General features: G+C 41.1%; 1 protein-coding gene across 2 annotated transcripts in view; it reads right to left on the bottom strand.

Annotated features, from left to right (window-relative positions):
• The window catches only part of CDH8 (cadherin 8), a 141341-nt gene that overhangs the window by 37888 nt on the left and 84790 nt on the right, over positions 1-18663 (bottom strand). For both annotated transcript variants that reach the window (XM_057377417.1, XM_057377416.1), the window contains one exon: positions 15194-15330. In XM_057377417.1, the coding sequence (XP_057233400.1) occupies positions 15194-15330 (137 nt within the window). The remainder of the gene's footprint in view (positions 1-15193; positions 15331-18663) is intronic.

The following is an 18663-nucleotide window of genomic DNA, read 5'->3' as shown; positions in this document are numbered from 1 at the left end:
AAAAAAAAAAAAAAAAAAAAAAAAAAAAAAAAAAAAAAAAAAAAAAAAAAAAAAAAAAAAAAAAAAAAAAAAAAAAAAAAAAGAAAAAAAAAGTGGAACTTAGTTTGTATTGATAAATAAACTTCCAAAAACAATGGAAAATCCACCTGAAGTGGATATTGAAACATTTACAAGGATTACAAGCACCTAAAAAGCTCTTCTGTTTTTCTGTCCATTTCTAGATATTCTACTGGAACATGAAATGCTTGAAATCCCCAGCTTGCTGGTACTCCTCGGAGTAACCCACTGAACCTACTCAGGGTTTAAAAAGGCTGCAGAGTTTGATATCAAAGTGATGAGGCAGATCAGATAACCAAAGCCCAATTAAAACAAACATACAAACAAATATTATCAAGCCACTTAGTGTCTCCAAATCTGAATTTTGGAGTCTTTTAACATGTTTTACCACTTGTGATTGTGATCAGCACTTTTCCTTCCTGGAAAGGAAGGAGATGTGTCTACATTGTAGGAAATTTGTGGTACAAAACACTGAGTGGTGTTAACATTGTCACTGCACACAGTAAGTTTTACAAGGAGTAACTAGAGCTTATAAATAGAATTTTTGGTCTTGTGTCATAACTAACAAAACATAGTGCATCTTTCCTACTCCCACAAACGCTTAAAACTCTTCCCCCTGTCTTCGCTTGACTGATACAAAGGTCTTTGAGATAAAGAGAATTATTGTGGCCCAAATTAAGTTTATAATTTATTAAACCTAAAGAAATACAGTTTAGTCCAGTTTTCCTTTAAGTAATTMAATAATCCAAAATCACTTCAATGTTTGCCTTAAAAAAGTTATTAGCTGCCTAGCATTTTAACTAAAATGAAGTACCTGAATAGAAAATAGATTCCTAGAAAATAAATCATCTTTTATTATTATTATTATCATCACCACATGGTTTGGAAATGGCTATTTCATGCTTCTCTGATTCAGTCAAATTTCTGAGATAATAATATTTTAAATTAGAAGTAGAGGAAGTCCCAGTTCTAAGAAATCAAAACAAAATCTGAATCACTGACCTAATAAAAACAACAGTGCTTGGTTTACATCCTTTATATTTCAACCTTATTAAGTTGTACTTTAASAGATGCAGTCCCTATGACTTTATCAAAGTTTTATCTGATGACTTTATTAAGATAATCCACACTCAGGACAAGTTTATTTCTCCTGTTAGAGTTTATGTGGTTGTGTTGGCAATCCTTTACCTCTGGAGTGCCACAGCTTATAACAATCTTTCTGTGATATAAAACTGACAATGTGACTTAAAGAATCCTTWGATACACAGATGCTCTCGTGAAACTGAGGTTTTATTTATGTTGAAGCTCAACTCTAGAAATMACATAGTGCAGCAAATACTGGGCTCATCTGTCTGCAGCACTGGGTAATGATCTGATTCAAGAGAAGGATGAGTGCGTGAAACCCACTCCAGAATCGTCTGCAAGACAGCAGTAATTGCCAGCATTTCTGTTAAAAATACCAGAACACAAGCTATTTCTGAGCTAGGACAAAATTCTAAACAACCAAACTGAAAATTCAGAATTGTTCACCAGGAGGATTTAGATTCCCATTGAAATTAYTGAATTTTTAAAGGATGAGAAGTTGCGGAATATCTAAACAGCAATATAAACATAGTGAATAGCAGGAACGTTCCTGTCCAAGTTGCTAARACAAGAAACAAGCACTGCCTCCTAATTATTATTCCATTTTAATTTCTTTCAGCACATGCAGGAGCACAGATTGTGGCGAGTCTGTGTGTGTGGGAGGGGCGCGGGGAGGAAAAGATGTGGAACATATTTCTCAGGTTTGCTCCTCAAATCATTCTTTGGGAGGAAAATAATAACAGAGTTGAGAAGTTTCGTCTCCTCTCAGCAGCTTGGTAGTTTATTTGGGTTTATTTTGTTGTGGGCTCCAGAAGGATGAATGAGGCAAGAGCAAAGCTTTGTCACAGTCTGCTTCTATTTCCTTGCTGAGAGACTGCCACAGGCTGAACCAAGGAGTGGCTTGGTATCACCCACCTCTTCAAAGCTGAATTTGGAGTTCAGAGGTTCCCAAAGTTCAGCAGCTCCATCTGTAAGGAGGTGGCTCAGGAAGGACACACTCACCTACCTTTAACCAATATATGGATGAATCACTYGGGACTAAATGACTAAAGGATTTTACTTTCAGGCTGCTGACAATACCCAAAATAGATAAAAGATAAAATATCTTTGACACGTGCAGGCACACACCATGGCAGAAAAATGTTAATTAAATGAACCATATTCTTCAAGTCCTGTTTTCACTCTCTTTCTGTGGAGTTTTCTTTCATTTGCACAGTAGTGCATGCAATTGTTTCATATAATCCAGAACCAATCAGATTCTGAATCCATCACCTAAAATTGAGAGGAGAGATGCCTGCAGAAAGAGGAGAATGCCTGCAAAAAGACCAAATACATCCTGTTTTTCATCAGTGGTATTCCACCTCACCCTGCACTCAGCTCTTTGCTTGCCACTGCAAGGAGCACTACTGCATTATTTCCTACTTTTGAAATAATTTCAGATTTTAAATATAAACACACTTTAAATTAAACCAGGGATTTCAACTGGGTACTTTGTTAACTTCAAAGGCTTAACATCAATTTGTAAAACTTGATAATAAAACCAAATTTTAAAAAGGGAGTCTGTTCTTTTCATCCAGGTACAATACAAGCTGATAGAATCAGTTAGCCCTCTTTTTGCTTATCCAGGGTCAGGCTGTAATTTGACATTCAAATGTGACCTCTCTGCTGTTTTTCATGCCACGAAGCTGTGCAGTTATCCAGCAGCCTCACAAACAGTTACTCTGTAATTACCTTGGATACCCTGTGAATTGCAAGACCCATTTGCAAAAACTGGGAAAGGTTTGTAATTTTCTGCAGAAGTATCTTATTTTGTTCGGTGTGTTTGCATGATATTGTCTGAGTGCATTGATCAAAAGGGCTTAGAAAGGAGAGACTAGATCAGAACAGCAAAGATTAGATCAGAAAAGCAAAACATTTCCTCAATGAAGCTCACAAGCTCGTAGAGGGCATCTTCTGCCATCACCCTGGTTATGAGGGAAAATCAAAAGATCTCATTTTCTTTAGATTGAGCTGTACATGAGAAGAGTTATCCTCTGCCTCAATGAGAATGTGGGCCAAAGAGATAGAGCTCTGAGTTTGTCCCGGAAGGAGCAGAGGGTGCTGAAACTAATTCATAAYCCTTCCAAAATCCCAACAACCCAGAAACTCGAGGCTTTCTGGTTATTCCAAAACACTCTGAGTGGAGGTTTGTCTTTAACCACACCGCGGATGTTTTGAAAACTCCACCTTGTGCCACCATGTCCTATTTACCAGCACAGACTCCAAGGGACAGAGGCCAGAAGAGGCAGGAGATTCTCCCTGTGCTGGTAACACCAGGGCTCGTTCCATGGAGCCCACAGAGGGATTTGGAGGCTGGGCATGTGTCCACCTGGAGTTCACAGCCAACCTGTGGCACTGCCTCCCCCGGCATTCCCCTGGAGAAGCTGCAGCCCAGGGCCTGGAGAGGTGAACCTTCTCTGGGTTACAAACTGCCTGGAGGACTGACCCAGAAACGGGGAATGGTGCCACATCCTGGGGACAGGCMCCAGTGGTGTCCCCAGGGGTCAGAGCTGGGCCCAGCCCTGTGTAATGTCCTTATGGACCATCTGGATGAGGGGATTGGGGACACTCTCACYGAGTCTGATGGCACCAAGAGGGGCTGGAGTGTAGGTGTGCTGGAGGGCAGGAGGGCTCTGCACAGAGATCTGGACAGGCTGGGTCTGTGGGATGAGGGACAGCAGGGCCGAGTGCTGGGTCCTGCCCTGGGGTCACAACAACCCCATGGATGCCCAGACTGGGGCACAGGGGCTGGAAAATGTCCAGGGAAAGGGCCTGGGGGTGCTGGGGACAGGCTGGACACGAGCCCAGGGGGGCAGGAGGCCAAAGGAAGCCGGGCTGTGGCAGCCATGGGTGACAGCAGGAGCAGGGCAGGGCCCGTCCCCTGGGCTGGCACTGCTGAGGGACCTCGAGGGCCGTGTCCAGTGCTGGGCCCTSATGGCCACAGAGCCCTGCAGGGGCTGGAGCGTGTCCAGGGCAGGGAACGGAGCTGGGGAAGGGTCTGGAGCCCCAGGAGCGGCTGAGGGAGCTGGGAAAGGGGCTGAGCCTGGAGCAAAGGAGGCTCCGGGGGGACCTTGTGGCTCTGCACAACTCCCTGACAGGAGGGGACAGCCGGGGGGGTCGGGCTGTGCTCCAGGGAACAGGGACAGGAGGAGAGGGAACGGCCTCAGGCTGGGCCAGGGCAGGGCCAGGGGGGACAGCAGCAGCAATTTCCCCATGGAAAGGGTGCTCAGGCCTTGGCAGGGGCTGCCCAGGGAGGTTTGCAGTGCCCATCCCTGGAGGGGCCCAAGGAAGGGCTGGAGGTGGCACTCAGAGCTCTGGGCTGGGGACAAGGTGGGCATCGGGCACAGCTGGGACTGCMYGGGCTGGGAGGGCTTTTCCAGCCCCAGAGATCCTGGGATTCTGTGAATGCACTGAGAGGCAATGGGGATATGAAAGCAGGGGTCACAAATGGATGGGGTGAGGCTTGAAAAGAGTTGGAATGGGCATCCTGATCAGAAACTGAGGCATCTTTGCAACATTTGAGTCAAAACTGTGGGTCCTCATCTTTTGACAGAAACTCTGGATGCAAAGAGCGCATCCTTAGGGGCTGCTCTGCATCTCTGATTGTGAGCACAGCGAACTTTATCCTCACAGTGATATAATCAAGATATATGTGACACATCAACATGAGCAAACAAATACATAATTCAAAATAAAGTATTAGTAGAGCTGCTTGAGCGGGTTCTATTGGAAGCCRCTAAAGTCACATCAGGTTTATGACAATGAAGCAATTCCAGTTTATTCGCTTATCCTAAATAAATCCTTMAGAGAAAACAATAAAAACAACACAGTACTGCCAACATCCTTCCACCCACACATTTATCCAGAGACCAGACTGAAACAACTTCTGGCAGAAGAAAACCTGTGTTTGTGATAAAGCACCGCGATATTGAGGCTTTTTTGTCTCTAACGAGGATACAAGTCAGGAGGAAGTCTGCAGTTATGTCACACTCAGTAAATTAACTGTGTTATGTATTGAAGTGGGGAATCATTCCAACTGCAAAAATTAAAAATACAGCTCAAGTTTTAGCACTTACTTGCTGTGTACTTATTAACTACTAAAAAAATGGCAAGCTAGAAATGTTTGAAGTTTTACAATGAAAGGCTTTTTTTCAAAAAGTCAATGCAAATCAAACAAAAAAACACATAAAACATAAAACAAATGGAAAATAATGCCTAACTACAAGACTAAGCACTGCTCTACAGACCCAGCATTTCAGCAAAAGTCAGAGCCTWCTAAAAGATTTTGAACAGAGATTTTCCATTTCCTTGTGGCAAGCACCAGTAGGAAGGAAAAATGAATTAGGAAAGCAAAGAACCTCAGAATCATCTTCCTGATACTTCCATGATATACTCTAGAACAATAAAAATGTGATGAAATGCCACTGGATGTGAACTTCTTGTGGATCACAGCACCACAAGCCTCATTAGGATTCCAGATTTTCTGAGGCACTGCAATGTCTTAAATGATTGTGAGGAAGTAACAGGTTTTAATTTCTAAATATAACAACGAGAAAGGAAAAAAAATCCAGAAAATAATATGGTGTCCTTGAATGACAGAAAAGAATTTGCTTTAAAAATAAGGCAGTGAACAGGCAGGAAAAGAAATTGATTGAAGAAAAAGTTTTAGAGACACAAACAAATGTACCAGGAAATTATTTACTGCTGTGTTTCTTAATTCCAGCTCAACCAAGGGAACTGTGCTGCCATAAAACAGTCAGGGATCTGGCCCACACTTTGGAGCAATTATATTATTAATATGCTAATACCTCATGCATATTAAAATCTTATAAAAATATTGACTTAGATATGCAAGGTCTTATTGTCAATTATAATTAGCTATGAAATTTTCTAATGACTAGCAGCAATAATAATAACAATAAGCAGACTGATTGAGGACAAGTTGTCTGGAATATTTGGGGTTGTTTTATTTGAAATGATTTAATGATTGAAATACAATAATTTATAGCTCAAATGAAATCACTCCCTTACTAATAGGCAAAACATCAAAATGCTTTAATAAAAATTGTTATTAAAGAAGAATTTATTATAGAAGCATTTAAATGTCATTACTTTTAGAGCTCATATTCCTTTCTGAGACTGATATTCTTAACAGTGTGWTTTAATTACTCTTATGTTTCCTTCAGAGATAAAATATTGCTGGATATACTKGATATGATCAGGTTCTCTGAATTCAGCATCAAACCTTCTAACTTGAATACCTTCAGCAAAATGCAAAAAGACTCCCCCAGCACATCAGAATTCATCTGCTACAAAATCATCTCCTTTGTTTTTCAGCCAGAAAATAGTTCCACTCTGTACTACCCAGCACCTTTGCTAGAAAGCTCAGAGCATGCTGCTCAGAGTCGTTATTCTGGACAGAAATGTGCTTAAAGAAAATTGTCTAAAATTATACTCACTTATAATCCTCTACTCTGACCTGCTCTCTTGCTGAAAAACAACAGTGGACATTTCACAAAGTGGCATTCTGCTCAGAACTGATGAACTAGCTTCTAAAATGAGGTGAATTCCACACACTTTTTCTAAGATTATTCTTATTTTTCTTAGAGGTCCTAACTCAAATGTTCAAAGTGTAGATGGCCAGTTGGTAAAGTCAGGCTAAAGATGCATTTACTCATTAATAAAATATATATCTATCTATATATCTATATATTGTCTATCTATCTATCTATCTATATGGGCAACTTAACCAGGCTCCAAGTTTTCTTAAAGTAACTAAAAATATTCTGGCATTAATTAGTCAATAGTACACTTCTGCTTGTATTCCTTACTTGAATCCTTCCCTATTTTGTGCCCCAGAAAACCTTATTCCCTTCCAGAACATCACCTAATACCCCAACCTGTAGTGTTTAAGCTTTGARCAGTGCTCCAATTCCAGTGTAATGAATATTTGACAACCTGGAACTTGGATGTCTAGCCTGGATTTATAATGCCCAGAAAAAAGAAATATAATTTGGACTGTTCATTCAAATCTCTCTCCTTTTCCTTGCCATTATGATGTTTATTACCTTCTTTGATTTTTTATTTAATTATTTTTTTTTACTGAATTGCTCAGTTGCTTTATTCACAGCTGCCTTCCATGCCTCCCTCTGGAATCAGAGGTCTCCTCTGGTCTCAGCATCCCACACCTGAATTTCAGTGCCTGCTCCTGAGCTACTGAGGCCATTTCATACAGAGATCATCCCATGAGTACACTCCTTTCCCATTGGTATTTCCTCATCACATGGCCACTCCCATGCTTTATCCATGTGGATCACCTCTCCTGCTACCCTTGAGCTGTGACAAACACTAATGGGAAAATCTGGGCAGTGTTTGAATGTCCTGTCAAGCTGAGAACTGCAAACTGGTTTGACAAGATGCACCAGCCCTCCATCGCCCAGCAGCCAACCCTCAGTGACCCATTAGGATCTGAGGAGCTCTGGGTAGACCTTATGTGCAARTGGATAAAAAAACACCTTAGCAAATTCTGTGTTTCAGTGTAAAAGTGATGGATTATATAGTTTGAGTTCCACTAAACCGGAGCAAAAAGGGTCAAGCAGAAAAGGTTTAATATTCCTGAGCTTCTCTTGTTTAAACCTCCATAAAGGCTTATTTCCTTCTCTTTCTCTGAAATTTACTCTGCCTTAAGTTMGAGATAATTATATGATGTACCAAAGTAGCTCCCTAAAATGTTAGAATTATTGCTAATAACGCCTATAGTTATTTTTACCATAAAAGGCTAAATAAAATKAAATAAATGAAAGCATAATGAAAGCAAAGGTATCCACGGCATAAAAAAGTACATTGTAGCTGAAGGCTTGTTCTGAAGAAATATGTCTCTCTTCCTTTTTAATTAGTGTCCCTGCATTTTTTAAAGGAATACACAATACAGATAACTTTAGCAGTGCGTGTGCCGGGTGATGATTCAATTACCATGTTTATATTCTCGGTAAACCACACAGAGCCTTTCTGGCTTTGTGCCCTTTCCCATTAGGTGACAAAATTGCCTCATACTTCTTCATTTCCAAAGGATGCTGCTGGTGTGGGTAATTACCTGTGGCAGACAGAGCCCACAGCTTTGTCCTTGAGACTCCTCTGCTCTGGGCCTGGAAAGTATTTATCATGGCCAAATCACCATTTACATTTCAAGATCTTGTCTAGATTTTGACCTCTTGCTTCGAGTAATTATTCACGGGAGTTTCTACAGTTTGTGGCAGCTCTGGTGCCTTGCCCAGTGCTTGGGCAGGGGGCTGAGGCTGCCAGGGGACCGCTGCCTGCCTGGCACGTGGGGCTCAGTGCCAAGAACCTTTTGATCAAGCAGTCAATCCCAATGAAARTAAGAGCTCCGTGACTGCAGTGCCTGCAGAATAAGGACAACAGAAATCCCATTAAAACCCTTCATTCRGAGATTTAAAACTTGGCTGAAAGCATGGCTCCAGGCTACCAGAAATATCCTCTCCAGGCACTGGCTTTGAATTCCCCAGCAGACTGCTCTGGGAGTGTGATGTGCAGGGTGTCAGGATCACAGGATCCCAAAACTGTTTGGGTTGGAACCAGTACCTTAAAAATAACCTTAATCCACCCCTGCCATGGCAGGGACASCTCCCACTGTCCCAGGCTGCTCCCAGCCCCAATGTCCAGCCTGGCCTTGGGCACTGCCAGGGATCCAGGGGCAGCCACAGCTTCTCTGGGCACCCTGTGCCAGGGCCTGCCCACCCAAACAGGGAACAATTCCTTCCCAATCTCCAACCCAAGAGGGAGAAGAATCCAGTGCTGCAAATGATCATAACACAGCTCGGAGGAAAATATAAACCTTGAGTAGTGCACTCAGTGTTACATGGGGTGAAAGAAAGCTCRGGGACTTTAAAGGGTCGTCATTTAGCTGTCTTTAGAGATAATGAGCCAGGCTTTCTGTTATTTATTGATGTGTTTGTCACAAATCTGAGCCTGTCAAGTGGAATATATTTAGAAGTCTTCACTTCTTGAAATCTATGGTATCATTCAAGGGAGCTCTACTATKTAATAAACATATTCTGGGGAAAAAGATTACCTCACTTATTAAAAAGAGAATTTCAGATAAGCATTGCTAATAATGAAGGCATTGCAGTATATTTTGTGTCCAAAGAATTCACTAGAATCCTGTATCTCAAGCAGATCTGAGCTTCAGTTTAAGAGGGATGAGTATGCAAATACCAGGATATTCATATTTAAATCAGAGGAATGTTGTGCAGTGAAATTATGTTGCTAATAAATTTCTTTCTAGGCTAAATTAAACCAGCTTCTCTGAGATAAGTCTTTGGTTTGGTTTCAGAGCACACCAGTTCCCCATTTATTAGTGCTGCTGTGTTATCAATTAACCAGCACTGATGGAAGTTCAGGGCATTTCCTTGGTATGAATGGCTGACACAGTGAATGTGCCAGGGAAGTGTCTGTAAGGTGCCTGTTCCAGCCATATGAGAATGGGAATGGAAATCCTGGAGCTGGAGGCAGAAAGGGKACAGAGTTTAATTATTACATGCCTTATCCATGTCTGATGGCTCGAATGATCAGTGATTCCAAGSTCCATTCAGAACCTGCAGCAAAAATGTTCTAATAAATAAGTCATGGCTGTTTGATCTTCTTCTCCTCTGACTGGCATTGACAACACCTAACRTGGTAAGTGCTGCAAAAACTGAGTGAGAATCTGGAACAATACCGAGGAGGTTAAGCCCAGCCTGAGCCCTGCTCTGCTTCACTGCCCAGCAGCCAGTTAATGCCAGCAGCACAAGCACGTCAATGGGAGCAGGAGTCTCAGCTGTAATTGTAATCTACTCGATGAAAAAATGCATTTGTGGGTTCAGGAGAATGGGATCACATCTGACTATTAGGATCCTGACTCCACTAGATTTTAGTGAATGGGAGAAAATTCATTTCAMGCAAGCAGCAAAGAACCAAAGATGTGATGAGCCTTTGTACACACAAAAAGGATGCACCAAAAGAGACGTCTGTAATTTAATCATTCATTCTTACTGCGCTGCAATCCAGGCTGTAAAAAAATACTTGCACATGCCCCCAGATTCCTTTCCTGCTCAGGATACAGCTCCAGAGAGCTCCAACACATGAGCAGTGCCATCAACTCTGACTTACAAAGCCAGGCTAAATTCACCCCAGTTCTCTCAAGCACTTAAATTTATAAACCTCCCAACCCTGGTTACAAGTTTAAGCTCATGCAAGTCTCAGCTATACCACAAACGAATGAGAAATTTCATTGGTTCAGTGTTTAAGGCGCAGAGTCAGTGACAATGTTCACCCTTTATGCCCACAGACCACAAAGGTTCGTTCTCAGGAATCATTTTGCCAGTGGACCTGCTTCCTCCAGCCTGTCATCACCTGGATATTYCTGCTCCTTTCTATTCAGCAGGGTAAACCTGGGTGAATGGCAGCGCAAAAAGAAAATTTAAGAACCAATTCACAGGTTCAATGGCTTTGTGTCTTGCCCTTGCCATGAGCGTATTTCTTCTGCACACCCTAAGCCTGCATCTAAGAAGGATCTTTCAAAGATGTCAAAGTTCTTTCTAATATCATCTTCCCTTAAAAATCCACAAGGCTGAATTCATCAGCACAGGGGAGACCAGTGAGGAGAAAAGCTGAACAGCAAAGAAGCAAAAATTAATTTGATCACATAAAATAGATTTGTAAGAAATAATACAACAGGAAAAATGTGCAAAAGATATGGAATATTTAAGTGTAGGCAGACTTAAGGGCAGCAGCTGAGAGGACCAAAGCTACAGAAAGAATTTAAAGGAAAATGTATAACTAAATCTGAAATACTGAAACCAACACCTAAATATCACCTGAACCTAACCTGTGCCATGTTAATCGTATTCACTTCATTCTTTTCCAAAGCTGCCTCTTTGCATTGTTTCATCTTTAGTAACCCCAAAAAGATTGAAGTGTTTGCTCTGTGGGCATGTAGCTGTCTAAGAGAACTTCCCCATGTGACCATTCATGTGATTCTTTGTCAGCCATACTCCCAGTGCCACAGACTGTCCCTGCTGGGAGCAGTGGCTCTTGTGCCCCCTCAGGTCCCCTCTTGGCTCCCCACACCCCCTCACAACCAGAGCACGTTTCCTCACCGGTCACAGCTTAGTTTTCTCTCAGCAGGGTCCCAGATCTCTCACTCCATAAACCCATTTATCCCCAGCTCTGTAACACAGATCCAACCTGAGCTGACGCTCTGCAGAGGGACACAACAAAGCCTTTTATCCCAGAGCTTTTATCCCTTCCCAGCCCAAGCACAGGGCAGCCCTGGCTCTGGGTGTCCCTSACCCAGCAGTGTCACCSGTCCCCTGACCCCTTGTCACATGAAGGTTCCCAGGTCACACCCTCCTGTCCCTCTGGGCTCCCCTCAGAGCTCCACCCWCAGCTCACAACCTGAGCTACCTGCACAGGTGTGTCCCCAAACAACCAGAATGCAGCGTGGTTACTGGGGTTTGAACAGGAGGCCAAAGCTGTTTGAGCACTGCCCAAGCATCTTGGGAAGCAGAGTATAAAAGTCGTACAAAAGTTCAGACAGATGTCTGAGGCACGCCACTCAAGGCAGCTGCTCTTTACTCTGTCAGGACAGTGGAACTCACTGAAAACAAAGGCTTCAGAAAACCAGAAACTCCTTCAGAGGGAGTCTTTAAGCAAAGGGAAAGTAAAAAGCAGGGGAACAGCACCATCCAAAATGTCTCACTTTGCACAGCTCCCTGAACACAATGCTATTTGTCACCAATAGTCTGAATTTGTTCTGAACATGTGCTGGACAGACAGCACTTCTTGCCTATGAATAAGAACAGAAAATGTAATTTTTTTTCTAAATAAAAACCCAGCCAAACAAAAAACCCCACAAAAACCCACAACCCCCCTCCAAACTGATCTTTTGCTAGTCAGGTACACATAGAAAATAGTCTCTTTCCCCACTGGTTCATGTTTTTTTTGTTTCTCCTCCTAGTTCTGTTAGACATGAAAGGGTTACGTTCACATTTTTGAGCATTCAGACTAAAAATACTTAAAATTATCCACACACTTTTACACAGATCATCCACTCTGAGCATGAGGATCTTCATCCCCAGCTGAAGTGAAAATGCAGAAGCAGCAATGCCCCATTCAGCCAGACAAATCCTGCCTTGGAAGTGGCTGGGAGATGGTACAAATAAATAACTTTRTCATGATGACAGCAGGGAACTGCCAAATAAATTACCGAACTGGCAGGAAACTACCAAAAATGACCTGTGTTTAGGGCACAAATGTAACTGCATGTACCTTAGCAGCATGAAGGTCTGAAATAGTGAATAAAGGTTTGGTAAAAGTTGGTTTTCATCTATGAAAGTGTTRCTGGATCAGAGTATATTTAGGATCAACCATGCTGGGAATTAAGAAAATAACCCAGTATGAAGTCTTATGGGTAGCAAGCAAATTTAATGGCAATTAAAAGGTCTGGTCATTGTCCTGCAGAGAGAGGGGAGAGCCTTGAACAGGYCCTGGGAAGCAGCCAGCCCAGGAAGAGGAAATGTTCCTGCACGAACAACATATTTATTTTCCTGGGAGAGATCAGCAGTCCATTAATAAGACTGTCAGCAAAGGCATGGTAATGACACACTTTGTATTTGCATTTGCTGCTTGTGTCTGCCTCCAACAGATTTCTGTTCTTTTACAAAAGAGATTTTGCCTATTACTGTCTTGTGAAAAAGAAAAAAAAAAATCTAAAAATGTCCATTTTCCCCTGTTTGACAGTTCCATAAGCAAATTTAATTTCTGCTTGAGGAGCTTAAAAATAATTTCACTTAAATAAGCAAAGACAGTAGTCTATGAAATTAAGCCCTTGTTTTATGTAAATGTCAAACAATTATATCAGGAATGCAAAAAAACCCCATCATCAGGAACACAAATGCTCAGAACAAGATTGGCATTATTGTTTTCATAGCCAGTCTGATAAGAGGCAATTTCACAATAGCAATAGATGCTGAGGCTCCCAGGAAGTCTAATGACAAGGCTGATTTCTTACAAAATTCTTGACTATAATTATGCTTTAAAAACTGAAAATACAATGGGCAGGCTTCATTCTTGTGTGGCTTAGCAAAGTGCACTTCTGGCAACTTTGCTCTGACACACACATGTGAAGGAGATATAAAAATGAATTGGAGGAGTGGCTTGCAAAATAATTCCTTTTATCTTGTTCCTTTTTGACTTTTTGGAGGAAACCCAGCGTCAAATGACTTTATATCTTACTATGTCAACATCTGAAAATTTTGAAACATAAACTAATAATTCTGCTTTCCATGCTGTTGGTATATCTCATGATCTGAGAAAATTAGCATGGAAATTTCACGTTTTTTTCCTTAAAAAACATGAAAATTATTAATTGATTAGATATTAACCAGAGCAAATATGCCTGATGAAACCACACCTTCTTTCTTTCCTCATGTGTTTTGCTGTGGCTTGGCTGTTCTGCAAGCAGAAAGCATTTYTGCTAATTTATTAAAGCAGTGCTTGTCTGCCAGATGGAGCAGTAACATGGCACTGCTGGCACTGCTGGCAATGAAACACCCAAATTACTGAGCTGGGCAGAGGAACACAGGGTACGAGGGGTGAAAGCTGGGAGCTTGGTTAAAAACAGACCTACCTTTCTCACTGATGTATGCCATGGATTTCTAACGTGCTTGTTTTTGAAAACAAGTACCACAGGAAAAGTATTAGACGACAAAAATGGGCAAAATGAGCATATTTTATCCCCCAAGTTATTATGTTCATGGCTTTGTAACTATAAACATAATAAATTGGGGGATAAAATATGGGGGAATAAAATACTGTGAAGCTGAGCTTTAAATGCTCTGTACCATAATGTTGTATCCTTCAAAGAGGTTATTTGGAGGAAAAGCAAACATCTCATCCCCTGTTCTCTGCCTSCAGGAGTGAGCAGCACTGACCAGCAGGCTCTGCAGACAGACATTCTGGGATAAAATACTATGAAACTGAACTTTAAATGCTACTTCAAACAAGATATTTGGGGGAAAAGCAAACATCCCATCCCCYGTTCTCTGCCTGCAGSRGTGAGCAGCACTGACCAGCAGGCTCTGCAGACAGATATTCCCACAAAGCTGGACACAAACAGGGTTCTGCCTGTGCACTGGGTGCAGAAGAGCTGCCTCAGCAGAAAGGGGTGCAGGGTTTGTGTTCCAGCCCAGGACAGCACACGGGGTGCCAGCCSCACGTTCCCTGCCTGCTCCTTTGTTGCAATGTGCCCGTGTCACACACATTCTCTAAAACACGCTGCTAATGTGAATAATAAATTATGCTGTCGTGTGCCATCCTGSCAGCAGCGCTCGCAGCTCCAAATTAATTAAGAATTCTCCTTGATTAAAATCTATGACCCGTAGTGCCAGGCAGGGCAGCTCTCCTGACTCAGGTGTGCAGAGCAGGCACCAGGGCTCCGTGGACCTGAGCAATGCAGGTTCCTGTGGAGAGCTGGGTGTGAGCAAACTCATCCATACGTATCCAACAGCACCACTTTCATGCAACATTACCCCTGTGCTTAATCATTTATGGCACTGAAACATAATAGCACTCAGCATTAAGAACGTCTGGGTTGAGCCTTCAATTCACTTCCACAATAGCAAAGCTTTATTTTTTTTCTGTCTTAATATAGCTAATTATAAAGATTTGGTTTGGTCTTTTAAACTATTTTTTAATGTTTACCCTGCATGCCCTGTACATATGCACTCATCTATCTCTTCAAAATCTCTATTACAATGATCATTGAAAAAAAAATACGCAGTTGTGAAAACAAAGAGAAATGGAACTTGCACAGAAATTTAGCTTTCTTTCAAAAATTCTCTGATTTAAACACCCAATACATTTTATTTTACTGAATTCTATAAGACAGCTCCCCCTGCACAGACTGTCACCATTAATTATRAACCCAACAGAGCAGTCAGAGCACACAAACACTTACTGGTTTCGGTGGCTACGATGGTGATGTTGTGCCAYGTGCTGGTTTCTCTGTCCAGGGGTGTTGCCAGAGTTATTTTCCCATCCTCTGCGTTGATGTTGAACTGCCTCTCAAGGTCAGTGTGCCGATCAATGGAAAACCTGCAAAACAGACATCCCTGTAATCTACTTAATGAAGTTGGTGTAATCCATACAGTCACAGACACAACTCAGGGAGCCCTGGGAGAGCTGCAGTTTTACAGCCAAATGGATTGAGAGGCTCGGCAGCACAATAATTTAGAAGACAAAATGACACACTGAGGCTAAAAAACTTAATAATTATTGCCCAAGGAGTAATTAGCGGTATACCCAGTGTGAAGGTTGTAAAGTGCCCTCAGGTTCACTGGGTAACATCTCTGAAAAACGGTGCTGATCAAGAGTTAATTACACAATCCATCACCTTTATTAGACAGTTTCTATGGTATTTCACAGAAACTGATGATAATTTCAACAGTAATGTATTAAGCACCCCAAAAAATATTGGGCTTTGTGGTTATTTTTTAAAAGGGCTGAATAATATTATTTYACCAATAAATTTCAGATTAACGAAGCATGAACGACTCACCAAGCACATTATTTGCTTATGGCGCAAGCAGCCCCATGGGCAGAGCACAGTGAATCACCATTTTTTTCCTATAAAACAYTGCAAATGCTGCAGGCATGGTTCTTTTATGGGTTGACATCAGTGATTTTTAACAAGTTTCATCTGACAGGTAGTCAAGAGTTGGCAAATGTGAGTGTCCAGGTAAATTCTGCAGCCCAAGCAGAGRCAGCCTGACAAGGAGACAGAGCTGCAGTGGTGCATTAAGCAGGATGATGATTTAAAGCTCAGGTCCAGATCTCCAGGAAAGCTTTTCTGTTTATCCATTTTCACATAATTATTTCATTAATGAATTATTCGCGCAAAGAAACTGAATCACAAAATTGAGCCTTCAGTTCCTTGACAGGAAAGGCTGGGAATGAGAGAGTTGAGTGRTAAACTATTGATGTGGTTCAACAGAAATTGACTTCAAGGGGTTTTACCGAATCCTAATTGTGGATTTTTATAAAAGCCTTTTTAAGCCTTTGTGCCTGTGTGTTACAGAACCCACCAGCATGCACTGGCAGTTTTTACATCTGTTCTACATTATAACAAGGCACAATAGGCTGAGTTCTGATATGGTATCAGACTCAATTACAWTGTGGAGTGGCCAGAAAAGTGACTCAAGACTGTCGCTTTCTCATCACTTTCCTACCTYTTGCAAACACACTGTTAAAATTCTCCAACTAGAGAAAGAGTATTTTGCTACCATGAGAATGACATAGTTATCCGAAAATCAGCTATTGCATTCTCGTTTGTATTTTATCAGAAGCTATTTCCAAAAAAAAATCTGATTCAGAGGAACCTTTTATATGCTACAATAAATATATTCCAATGAACTCARACTCATTCCAGCCTAACACAATCGATTTTATTAGACACAGCGTTAGGATCTGATTTCAAAGCTTAGGATTACTGTGTTCATCTTTTTTATTTATTTTATTATTTCAGTATCAGATATTTTTGTATTTAGAATGGAAGTTACATTGCAATTTGATTATTTGTGTAATGTATTCTGTAAAATACAGCTCACTTTCAAATAGAGTTCTAAATGACCTCCAAGTTTATCTAAATCTCAGAGTTTATGTATTTAAAGACTGCGCTGCCAAAGACCAAGGCCAACCTGATCACACTGGTCAGGTACTTGACAATTAATGGACTTAAGAGTGAAACCCTCAGTTTAACTAGGAAATGGGATTTGTAGGATATTTGCTTGCTCTGTTTTCAAACTCTGAGAAGAGCTAGTTTTASTCACTTAAAAATCAATGTTTTGGTGAGAAGAGCAGCATTAAAACATGAAGTAAAATTCCAAATATCTGTGCCTAAAGCTGGGCAMATGCATCTATATTTGGACATTTAAGTAAACTGATTTTCTCGTGAGCTCCACATACTCAGTTCTCAGTGGTTTAATGGGAATTGCACTAAACTCAGCATTTCTGAAAATCAGGTCACTTGTGTGGAAGAATAAAGCTGTAGGTACTTAACTTCAGGCAATCATTTTTGAAAATGGATCTTAACCATATTTTGATGTCTCCCTAGTTCCAATTAAAGTATTAGAAGTAAAATTCTGGTCCTAGTGAAGTTTGCAAAAATACCTTACAGCCTTTCACAGGTTTAGGATTTCACTCAAGAAAAAGACAAGACAGCAATCAGCTTTTTTTTTAAGAAGTCATACTTAAAACGGTCTTTTCATTCTTGATTTTTATGTAATGACACTGAAAGAACTCTACTGATATCAAACATTTATGAAGTTTCTACAGTCCACAAACAAAATGAAATGTGAAATGCTTGTATACTATTCAGGGTTTAGTCGACCTGGGCTTGACATAAATTCCACTGAGGGAAAACACAGTTTTTCTCTAAGGATCAATCCTTCCTTAAACTTCCATGCATGACCTTCCTGCCATGCAGGTTTTGAAGTTATAAAAGAGGGAGTGACACTTTTGAGAGTTTATTATCTCACATTTCATCTCATCCCAGCAGTATTTATCCACACACAAACCAACCAATTCAAGAGAAAACATTTTTAACATAAGTTGTTTTTGCAGGACAAGGAGGCAAAACCCTCTCCTGATTTTAATCTGATAAATATTTGTTACAAAACCAGAAAAATGAAATCTGCAGTGTCATAAACCTGGGAAAACTAATAGTACATTTGCAGTTTCCTTTTCATGATAATGGCGCTGTAACTCTTTTTAATGGGAATGCATTGTCAGATCCATAAARCATACATAAAACATATATTTCTCTAAAAATGAGAGGAGAATATCTTGGGAAATAATATCTTTAGAAATTGCCATGAAACCAGCACAGGTTATTGGGAAGTTTGGCTTAGTTTATGAGTCTGCTATGGCAATTATAGGAACAACCCCACAGTGGTTTAACAGAAGCCTGGAAATGATTCTCAGTCCTGCTCTTGAACTGCTGCTGTTCTGACTTCATTTGATCAACTCCTTATCTGCACTGATGTAAACAGGATCAGAAATCCCTTTTTTTCTGCTCCTGATGAGGTTTGAATTCCAGCACTGACACCCCAGGAGTGGTAAATCTCCATTGTTTATTAATGCCAGGAGGATTGGACAGGATACTTAGTGACAGATAAACAACTGCACCACTGGGGAGGCACAACATATTGGATGTGGGGTTTTAAGGCCTACTGTGAATTAAAAAAATGATCCATTGCTGCCAAAGATGAAATCTCAGCCSACACGAATGGGGAAAACCCATCCAGTGAATCTTATCTCTCCACAGAGGAAGCCAGTGAAGGGCAGTGATTTACAGGAGGGCARTTGCAGTATAGGAAGAAAGATTATTACTCCTGCTTTTCCCTGTGTGCTTGGATCATGCTTTATCCA

This window comes from Malurus melanocephalus, unplaced genomic scaffold (assembly GCF_030028575.1).
Source record: "Malurus melanocephalus ecotype Western Australia unplaced genomic scaffold, MMel_1.1 scaffold_312, whole genome shotgun sequence".
Lineage (NCBI taxonomy): Eukaryota > Metazoa > Chordata > Aves > Passeriformes > Maluridae > Malurus > Malurus melanocephalus.
The sequence above is the reverse complement of the archived record's forward strand: the minus strand, read 5'-3'. Positions and strand labels throughout refer to the sequence as shown.